General features: G+C 47.0%; 2 protein-coding genes across 2 annotated transcripts; one reads left to right on the top strand and one right to left on the bottom strand.

Moving 5' to 3' along the window:
• Positions 1-296: 296 nt before the first annotated feature.
• LOC144149494 (galactosylgalactosylxylosylprotein 3-beta-glucuronosyltransferase 3-like) lies at positions 297-8991 on the bottom strand. The gene is made up of 6 exons (XM_077681083.1): positions 8715-8991; positions 8565-8644; positions 8335-8496; positions 7991-8275; positions 5888-6009; positions 297-5103 (listed from the first exon to the last, which is right to left on the bottom strand). The coding sequence occupies exons 1-6, from the start codon at positions 8794-8796 to the stop codon at positions 4803-4805; spliced, it is 1032 nt and encodes a 343-aa protein (XP_077537209.1). The 5' UTR covers positions 8797-8991; the 3' UTR covers positions 297-4802.
• A 116-nt stretch (positions 8992-9107) lies between these two features.
• On the top strand, positions 9108-10081 carry LOC144149496 (transcription initiation factor TFIID subunit 10-like). The gene has a single exon (XM_077681085.1). The coding sequence runs from the start codon at positions 9308-9310 to the stop codon at positions 9731-9733; it is 426 nt and encodes a 141-aa protein (XP_077537211.1). The 5' UTR covers positions 9108-9307; the 3' UTR covers positions 9734-10081.
• Positions 10082-10525: the final 444 nt, after the last annotated feature.

Below are 10525 nucleotides of genomic sequence, written 5' to 3'. Positions count from 1 at the left end.
GTGTTTCTTTCAGAAAACCCAAATGTGCAGTCCAGGGCCTGCAAGGGTCGCGACCTGTTATGTCTCATGACCCATATATTGCACCAAAACTCTACCCCAGTTCGAGTTCAAACCTACTGGTGCGCCTAGGTGCAAATGTGTTGCACATTTCACACATGTTGGTAGAAAAAAAATTTCATGTCACCACGGTGTTTTAAAAAAGTCAGTGATTTTAGAGGGGGTGCTACATACAGGTGACCCTGTGAATGTCACACTTCAAAGACATTCCACCACTTGCAGTAACAGATTATCAAGGCTTCATGTATGACTTAGTCGCATAAAAAAGAATTAATTTATTTGATCAGCAACACTTGGAACATTACAAGCAGGTTCTGTCATGCCTACACACTTTGCAACCTGCCTACACTGTTGTCACACCAAATGCTGGCACTGAGTACAGAAAAACGATGCAGAAAATATCTGCCATGCTCTTGTAATTGCACTTCATGTGCGTGGCCGGACAAAGGCTATGATGTTGGACAGGGAAGATGAGGAGAATGGTGAGAATGACAAAGGCTTCAACTACAGCTTTAAGATTGCAGCATGGCACCTTAAAGGGACCATGCAGACAAAATACAAGTTTGTTTCATTCGAAAGATTTCGTGTTTTATAGCGCCCCCAGCGCTTTTCCGGAAGCAAACAATGCTTTATTCACTGCGAAATTAATCAATTTAAGTTAAAGTTCTGATTCTCCCGGCAAATCGTGTGTTTTAACTACGTCTGCCATGACATCATAAGAACGGGTTTTCAAGCTGGAACCTGGTGTGAAGCGGAGATTTGTTTGCCGTCAGTCAACCTAGATAGTGCCACCATACCGCAAGAAGCCGTTTTCTGCCTTTGCTCAGTTTTTGACTGTATTTGTACCTGGCTTGTTTTTGTTCAGGTAGAAAATAATTGTTTCGTGAAACATGGTGTTTGCTCGACAAATGTGGTCACGTAAGACACCGTCGCTTATGCCAGTCGGCCAGTGTCGTCTGGGACAACCCCAAAGCACCGCAGTGCTGTGCAGCTAAAACAGTATACAGTCGAACCCCGCTACAACGAACGCCGCTTCAACGAAATTTCCGCTTCAACGAAATATTTCCAATTCCCCGTCAGCTAGCCATAGAAGTCAATGCAACAAAGTCCTCGCCCCAACGAACCATTTGTCAGGCTTGCTTTCGCTTCAACGAAATTTTCGATGATTTGGGCTGGGTTTGAACAATTATTTTACAATAAAATAAGCATAGCGCCAGCTATCTGTAACTTTTTATACATTCAGGACGCTTAGTTTCACCGAAAATGCGCGTTGCGACCACACCGCCACCCAAAACAAAACAAAAAACATGGAGGAAGAAAAACTTTTTTTTTCCTCCATGACAAAAAATAACTCATAGGCGCACGCCATTGCTTGATGGTGATAGCGATGTGCCTGGCCGTCTTTACACGAGGCGCAGGCCCGCTTCGCCAAGGCGGAGCCCCAGAGCTACAGCCATCCGTATCCAGTTGAAATTGCATGAATGTGCTCCGCTGCTGGCGCGGTGCCGTCATGTATGCGTTGTGAGCAGCTGTCCTTGCCGTTTTCCTTCTACCATTCTTCATAGCCAAGAGCGAAAATCATGTTTGCGCGTTTGGTCTTGAAGCCTAGTCATCCTATCTTAGTCGCGAGCGGGCGGTCCTGTTAAATGCAACCGCGCGCGTCTTGCCTGCCAAGGTCAGTAGCTGCCGTGCCCTGTCAGAGGATAAGATAACGGCACTGCTCCTGCCACAAGTGAGAGGGGGGCTTCCCACGGCCTAGCAGCTATCTGCAAGTAATCAGCTCGGTGGGCACGCCTTGTTGTACAGCGATACGTTTTGCGCCTGCATATCTTCACCCCCCTCCGTAACGCGTTCTTTGGGTGGTGAAAAAACAGATAACCATTGGTATGTTTGTTATCCGAATAAACATGAGTTATTGCGCGCCACTCCTTTTTCTAAACATTGTATTATGCTGCCAATGTTGCGGAAACGCACGGGGCTATTTTTCTGGCCTTTCCGTGGTGTGTTGGGGCAGATTTCGCCTCAACGAATTTTCGCTTCAGCGAAATTTTTCGCACGTCCCGTCAATTTCGTTGTAGCGGGATTCGACTGTAGTGCGCACAGTACCAACAGCAGTATGCATCGGCAGTTCTATGTTTACGTGTACTTTCGTAACTTCCACTGTTTACCCCACCATTCTTACTGCTGTAAAAGTAATATGCATTACAATTAAGTGGTAATAGCTCGTTCGGCAAGCATATGAGCCCTGCATAATTTGTGTTTAGGTTTGCCAGCCTCAGCCAATCGCACAGCTGGGCACATACAACATCATAGGTTCTGTTGCTGGAAATGAGCTAGTGCGTCGCATGGCCATTCCCTTTTTTCCTTATTATGTAGCTTATTTAAGCGAAGTTTACATAAACAGTGGTGTCAGTATGATTCTAACGAGGCAATCTTTTGAATTACCAAACTTGTGTTTTGTCTGCTTGGCCCCTTTAAGCAGAGCTGCACATCCTGCACATTTCAAAATTTGAAACATTCTTAACGTCTGGGAGTCGGGGCTTTAGGCAGTTTCCCCATTACAGAAAGACAACAGAAGTGAAATTTGAGATGGCAAAGAGTGCCTTCCTGGTTTTGTCGCCGACGTTGCCTTTGGCACGAGCCGCCTGTAAGCAAGCAAGCACGCTAACACATAACACAAACGCCTTGTGCTATGGAAGGCCTCGCACTCCAAAGACTCGTGAATGAAATTGGTTTTGCTGCAAGGTGCCTTTTGAGGACACAGAACTAAAAATCACGAGACCGTAGCCATAAACAACTTTGCACAACTTTGCTGTAAAAAAAAAAAAAGAACTTCGACAGTGACACATCTGAGTAAACACGCCTCTTTGTTCATGTACTAGCTCTTTGATAGGAAAAGGGCACAGAAACTAGGATAAAAACCATGAAGAAATGCGGGTACCTCAATGTGTTGCGGATATGCTAAGTATTTACCGTCAGTGGTCCCTCCACTTATTGTCCCTTGCTAAGCATTAGCTGGTACTACCCTCACTGCAGTCCAGCAAGCAGAAACCCTTGATCGTTCACTAACGCCACCATATTGGCAGGAAAGTTGGGTTTGTAAATTTGATGCAAGCAACATTCAACCTGAGCTAACACGCACTGAAGTTAGCGTCCTTCGTTTTGTGCAAAAGTTGCGAGTTTTTCTGCACAGCTTCGATGGTGTGCAAACAAGCCAACCGGAAGGGGCATTCCCTGCAGTGAAGCTTGAATGTTTGCACGTCGTGCGGCAGAGCCAACTTTTATTGCTGTATTTGTAAACTTTGAATGCTATAAGACTACCTCAAGCAGTAAAACTGCACTGCGAATTGAATTGAACAGCGAACACTTTTTTGATGCATCGCTTGGAACTAATTTTACAACTCATTAAACTTTGGCGTTTGAAATGGGCACTCAAAATGGTTCTTTGCCACCGGTGCCACTAAAGTTTAATTAATGAGCTGTAAAATTAGTTCCAAGCGATGCACCAAAAAAACTCCTCCAATTATTGCACTCCCCAGGGTTCCAAGCATTCAAAGTTTCAAATGTTTCCACGCCTCTAGCTAGAATCCACCACCAATATCACCACTGCATAACATTGCTGAGAATGTTTAATGAATGGTCGAAAAAGTAGACTTCACCTGTTGGCAGATTGGCCAGCACATTTGAGACATCCTCCACTTTTGTGGCCTCACTGTCCTACATGCTTGTCACTAGGAAAACATCCTACAGTGAATGCTTCTCATTCTCTACACCAGGGTGTTAATGTACCCAAGAAACAGCAAGAGCAACTTTTGACAAAACGGACCACAGTACAGACAGGATCGACACTTGCATACGACCACTCTCTTCAAATTCAAACTGACTATGCCTCAAGAAAGCTGGGGCGAGAGTATAATGCAGGAAAGGATAGTACCCCTTGCATGGGAAGGAGCATGATAGAAGCGTGGGTATGTGGCCTACAAACCAACACTTCATGGCACTGCTAGCAAGTTGAACGGATGCCAAAGAGTTTGAGCAGTGCTATAGGCTCCGTGAGGTGCTTGGTGGTGTGACGCTGTCCTAAGCATAGAGTTTCACACTAACATACACTAGAGGGAAATCTGGCACCACTATCTACGGGAGCCGCGCTTCAGCGAGCATTCCGTCATGTACCAGGCAGGCACGTTCCCCTTGTCCTTGGCATGGCTCACAAACAGGCTGAAAAGTTGGCTCTGGCTGCAGACAAGCAACAACTTTACTGTAGAAGGTTCACCAAATTTGTTTTGTTATAAAATTGAAGCTCCGAAAAGATTAATTTGTCACTAATTATTTAGAAGTTTCATGTACGATGAACAAGAAAAAAGTTATCCTTTTTTGTTGGTTCTGGCTTCGAGACAAAAAAGAAGCCGTATGGCTAGCTAAGCCAAGTAGGCGAGGAACGTCGCTCGCCGCCCACGGCGGCCCGCGACTGCGGCAACAGATTTCCCTCTAGTATATACTAGTATGAAACTCTATGGTCCGAAGTGCAAAGGCTTAAAGATTGGTGCCAACAACTTTTGTAGCTCAAACATCAGCAGCCTGCCCACTCATGTTCATTGGACCTCCAACCTGTCCTTCCTTGCACTGTGTTGCAGTCTATTTAGCTACCCACTAGACTAGAAGCATGTCCTTGCGCTCGTAGTTAGTCTCACGTGTGGTCCAGAAGTAAGAGGCACTGCCCACAAATGGCGTCACAATACACGCTTTCACACTCGGCTACTCTTGGAGGCTTGGCTTGGCTTGGCTGCAACCGGCTTTGGGTGCCTTGCTCTCCTGGCTTTCCGCTGCTCCTGGTCCAGTTTGGGGTCCTGGGTGCGGGTGTGCCACACGAGGGTCTGAGTGCAGTTCTCGGCTCGGGGTTCCAACTCGTGGGGCCCCGCAAGTAGTTGCCCCAGGAGGTACGACTCCTGCTCGCCGCGGGGAAGCCGAAGCCGGAACTGGGCTTCGGGGAAATCCAACAGTAGCCGGAGGGAGACTGCGAAACCGGCCATGTCCAAGGGGTAGCGCCTGCAGAGTAGGGCAGAATGTCGTCACACGGTGATTGACTAAGAGCGTTCATCAGCTGCAATCTGACATTGCGCATAGCAAGAAGCACCGTTTTCAACTGCATTTGTCCTCATATAAATGGGCTTTAGTTTACACTGATGATTATCTACATACTCACGTCGAAAGGAAAGACACTGGTCTTAAAGCAACATCTTTTAATTTTCAAGTAATCATTGTGAAACTTGTCAGTCTTGCTGCTTTTTCTCCACTGATTTTGAATATGCCAATATTTTTTCAGCTGGTCAATTAGTTCTTGAGATAATTAGAGATAATTAGTCATTTTTGGAGGAGCGATAGACAAAATAGTGTTGCTCATAAAGCTGTAATCTTTGTATTTTCCAATACTATGAACCCCGGTGAATGCAATAACCAAAGCAGTTTTTTGATGCATTGCTTGGAACTAAAAAACATACACAAGATAGTGGATTGGCCCACAGAGTACTGTTGGAAATGCAAGACGACACCATGGAGTAATAGCTTAGTAATATTATAATAATATATTTAGTAATAAATATAATAATATACCTTAGTAATATGTTTTATAGAGAGGCTCTTTCAAGGACAGCTGATCTCCGCTCAGTTCTACGAGGGTTCCTTGCCACAATGGGTGCTTAGAAAAAGTAACACTACTATTTAATCTTTGCACAACGTACCAACTACAAGGAGCAGACAAGCACGACACAAAATCGGAACGCAGTGATAGCGACGTGTTTGCTCTGAACAACCCTAAAGCCACTGAGCTTGCCTTTTCGGTTTCCACAATGCATTCCAGCCAGAAACACGTCCGTCTCTAACTTTTGGACCTTCAACCAGGAGACCTCCCACCAAGCCTACCGGCCACACGGACACCTTCACGGTCTTTCGCATCTGCAAGACAAGTTGGTGAGGGTCAAGTCAAGTTGGTGAGGGTTCGTTCAGGAAATTACGACGAGTAATTTGCTTTTACTAATTGCAGTGGACAGGGGGGCTACTGTATTCATGTCAGCTGAAATGCACCAGGTGCATGTAGCCATTTACAAGTGCACCCAACATCTGAGGAGACAAAATCAAATGCACTGGTAAAGCACAGCCTCCAGAAATGGAAGACTGTGCGATGATGCACTAATTTTCATGTGCTTGCCACATGAAATTTGCCACATTGGCATCAGTCTAATCAGAGGCATAGAATTTTAGGTTAAAGGCAGGCTATTCTCGTTAGGTGAATCAACACACAGGTTGAACTGGACTGCAGAAGCCAGAGTGCTCGCTGCCAGACCCTGACCAACCAATAAAATTTGTTCAAATCAAGTCATGAAATTCAGATCACCGAGTTTTGGTTTTGATGGGCCGTAGCAACATTATTTGAGTCACTCTTCGACTTTTTTTCTTTTTTGTTTGTAGAAAATGACTCCCTCAATTTCGCCCAAAGTTTGCTCAAAGGTGACATTTTGTGGTGGTATTGTCTGCCAAGCACCAAGATTGATAACTGCACTTGCACATTTCTTTCTCTTTCCTGAAATTGAACAAAACCAAATCTTATATGACACGAGAATGCATGTCTTGGAACGACAGCGGCATGCATGTTCACCAAAACAAAACTCTGTGTCTCCCATAAAGTGGTGCCCAGATAATATCACAATATTGTGCACAAGCTTTTGAGGTAAGCCAAAATATTAACCCAAGAACTTTTTCGTCTTTACAGCCGGCTTCTACAAGGCCAGATGCACTGCAACATTTCAGCCTCAAAATAAAGCCGAAAAAGTTCTACCATCAGGCAAACGAAGGCTAGTATTGCGCTTGAATGCTGCAAAAGCATCACACTGGCTGTGACCTCTTCTAACTTTTTGAAAAAGCCAAGCATGTGCATTTTAAAAGGTCCTTAAAGAAAACACACATCTCTGTGTCATTCAGACTGCCTCATCAAAATAACACCCATGCCAGTTTTAAAACTAAACTTAATTAGATGAGTCGTATAATAAGGAGAACAGAGAAAATGGCAGCAACTGATCGGCTACCTCCTAGCACTTGACTTGTGATGCCATGTGAATAATCTGCCTGATTCGGTAATAGAGGGAATAACCACAAATTTGAATAGTGTTGCAGGCTTGTAGTTTGAAGTAGTTGAGGTTATAATCCAAAATGCAGTTTAGGGAGTTAGGGTGTTTAACACATGGTTTCAGTGTAAAAACGTACTAGGGAATCTACATGCTTTACAGGCGAAAGATTTGAGGGTGTTAAGCCACAACACCATTACGAAGATGTGATAGCGGTTAACATCAATGAGACAACAAGTTTTTCAACTCCAGCAAGCTTCATTACGTGAAGTGAGAATGAAACCCACAGCTATAGCGTCACATCGCACAGCGTTACTTCATCACCATCAGCCTATCTATGCCCACTGCAGGGCAAAGGCCTCTCCCATAGATCTCCAATTATCCCGGTCCTGTGCTAAGTGCGACGAATTTATCCCCGCAAATGTCTTGATCTCATATGTCCATCTAACCTTCTGCCGACCCCAGCCACGCTTGCCTTCTCTAGGGATCCACTCTGTTACCCTTAATGACCAACGGTTATCCAATTGAATTCGCATTACATGCCCTGCCCACACCCATTTCTTCTTCCTAATTTCTACTAATATGTCCTTAACACGCGTTTGTTCCCTGACCCACAAGGCCGTAATTTTATGCCCACCTGTATAACCACAACTCGATCGTATATCCCGTAGAACGAAACTGGATTGAGGTACAGGCCGAAGAAATTTTTCATGTTCTAGCAAATCTGTACGTTCTACTCGTGGTCCTTCTAAATCAGTGTGCCATTCATCCCTCAAGAGCGGCAAACCAAGAGGTGTTATGATGTTTCTGCATACCTCTTCAAACAACCGCAAGTCGTACGTATTATCGTCGTCGGCAAAGTAGACGACGCCGCGTGGGTCGAGCTTGTGACCGTTGGCTCTGAGCCACCTCAGCCCTTCGTTCCGTTGAAGGACTCCCTTGGGAAGGAGCCAGCTAGGATCCTTGGGCCCCAGCTTGAGTTCTTCAGGCGTAGCGACATAGAGGTGGGTATAGGGCACACCGCATCGAGCCAGAAAGCCCGACACCAACTCGGTTTTGCTGCTCGAGTCTTCGACGAGGATCCAATGAAAACGCGGTACCTGCGGAGGCAAACAGGCGGTATTTAGGGACGTTTCGGCGGTTCACATCCGCAACTTACCAGGCGAAACGTATGCGACAGCCGCGTTAATTCGGCCTCTTGAACGGGACGTGCGTACGTCGGTGTTATTGCATAGATGACGGGCTTTCTTTCTCCATCGGAAAGTTTTTCGACGGCTGCGACGCAGTCAGACTGCACACCCGACGATGCTAGGTTTGCAACCTGCGTGTTTGAAAGGCTCTGTAATACGAGGAGGCCAGGCATGGGAAAGAAAGTGCGTTGATAGTTACAATGTTCTGAAGACAGTGCTCTCTCCAGTTGCTTGTGACCATGCTTAGGCGAGTTTGATCGAGACAACGCTGCGTCGTTACTGCAACAAAAAAGGGGAATTGCAAAAAAAGCATATCTTCGGCATTCAGAAGCACTTGAAAGGAACTCACTTAGCTGTACGAGCAACCACGCAACGAAGAAGCAGACAGCTACTGTCAGGAACCTGTTGCGACGGCAGATTTGCGAGACCATTGGCGACGATCACATGCGTGCCGCAAATGAAAAGCCGTGCACAAAGTTAGAGGAGCTTCTTTGCTTCGTTTAGCGAATTCGATGGGCGTTGTCATTAGCTTAGTCTTGGAATTATTACCAATATAACGTTTCAAACTGTTACAAGGGCGGCATCGCCCAGCACCGCAGACGACACACGCGTAACACGCGTTTGATTTGTGGTACTGGCTCGGTGTGGCTTGTATGCAGAACGTTAGCTTTTTGCCGAGACCAAAACCAAACCACCAAACGAGCCAAATCAAGTCCGGTCAATCCAAGCATATTACAACAACGCTGTCGCTGTCGAGGAGGTAATCGGTGTCGCCGACCTTGTTGTCGTAATTTCGGGCGTGCTGATTCAAAAATACCCGTCTTGTACCCGTTTCCGAAAAATCACAACTACAGTGCTCACCAGAAGTAGCTGCGAGTTCGTGTGGCTGTTCACCGAGCGCTTCCTGCGAGCGCCGAGGTAGCCGAGCGTCGGAGCGTCGTCATGGCGGAAGGATCTCAGCAAGCCAACATGACTGCCAACGTCAAGCACGAAAGCGGTGCGTCGAGCCCGGCCAGCGCTGTGGGGGCCGCCGAGTCCCGGTCGGGGCCGTCGGGCCAGTCCCTGTCGGAACTTCTGCTGCAGCTCGAGGACTACAGCCCAACGCTGCCGGACGCCGTGACGGCGCACTACCTGAACACCGCGGGCCTGGAGGCCAGCGACCCACGCGTCGTGCGGCTCGTCTCGCTGGCCGCGCAGAAGTTCCTCTCGGACATCACCAACGACGCGCTGCAGCATTGCAAGATGCGCGGTGCCGGACAGAGCAAGAAGGCCACCAAGGACAAGCGCTACACGCTCACCATGGAGGACCTGAGCCCCGCGCTGCAGGAGTACGGCATCAACGTCAAGAAGCCGCACTATTTCGTGTGACGGCGATGCCTTCTCGGTGGTGGCGGTCTGCTCGCAGTGGTCTTCATTTTGCGGTGCCCTAACGATTCAGTTAGGGGCTTTTAAAGAAAAAAAAAGTGACGGGATGTGGTGGCATGACTGTTGCCGCGAAGAAGTGCACCAATCAGAGCCTGCAGAAGCAGGTTACGATGCGTGGTGTGTGCGCGAAGTACTTGCATCTCTAATTCCGCCGTGGCCTACATCGTGGTGGTGCCCCTGTAACGGGCCTCAAGAAACGAACATTGAAGGAACGCACAACGGCACTACGTTGGTTTTGAGCATATTGTTGAGCTATTTTGCTGCACAAAATAAATGCAGTAACCTTGGAAATGTGCGTGTAGCCGCTGGTCATACTCGACGATTTCCGCCGCCCATTTAGGCCGCGCTTCATGGATAGCCTGAAAATTGCAATCGTGGTGGTCAGTCAAATCCACGGCTGTACTGACGCCATAGAAATCGGTAAACATAATTCAACCTTTGTCTGAGCACGAAAAGGTGCCTTCCCACTGAGGAACATTTGTAGCCCGTTGCTCACATTCTGCGCATGCTAGCTATCAATCCCCGGCGGCATGGGAACCTGTTAAGTGGGTGTCAGACAGAGAACCTTCTTGACTCATTCAGCAAAGGTGTCTCTCTCTCTCTGCAAGTTTGTTGTATGGCTGTGTGTCATGTCCGAAAGCAAGCAATGGAACGGTCGAGTGGTGGGTCAGAAATCTGGCATTCCACGTAAGCAAGAAAGGGTCACAAGAGCATAAAAGCGGGCCCAAGTTGAAA

Source organism: Haemaphysalis longicornis, unplaced genomic scaffold (assembly GCF_048455015.1).
Source record: "Haemaphysalis longicornis isolate Haplotype H1 unplaced genomic scaffold, Haemaphysalis longicornis Haplotype H1 scaffold_8, whole genome shotgun sequence".
Taxonomy (NCBI): domain Eukaryota; kingdom Metazoa; phylum Arthropoda; class Arachnida; order Ixodida; family Ixodidae; genus Haemaphysalis; species Haemaphysalis longicornis.
The sequence above is the reverse complement of the archived record's forward strand: the minus strand, read 5'-3'. Positions and strand labels throughout refer to the sequence as shown.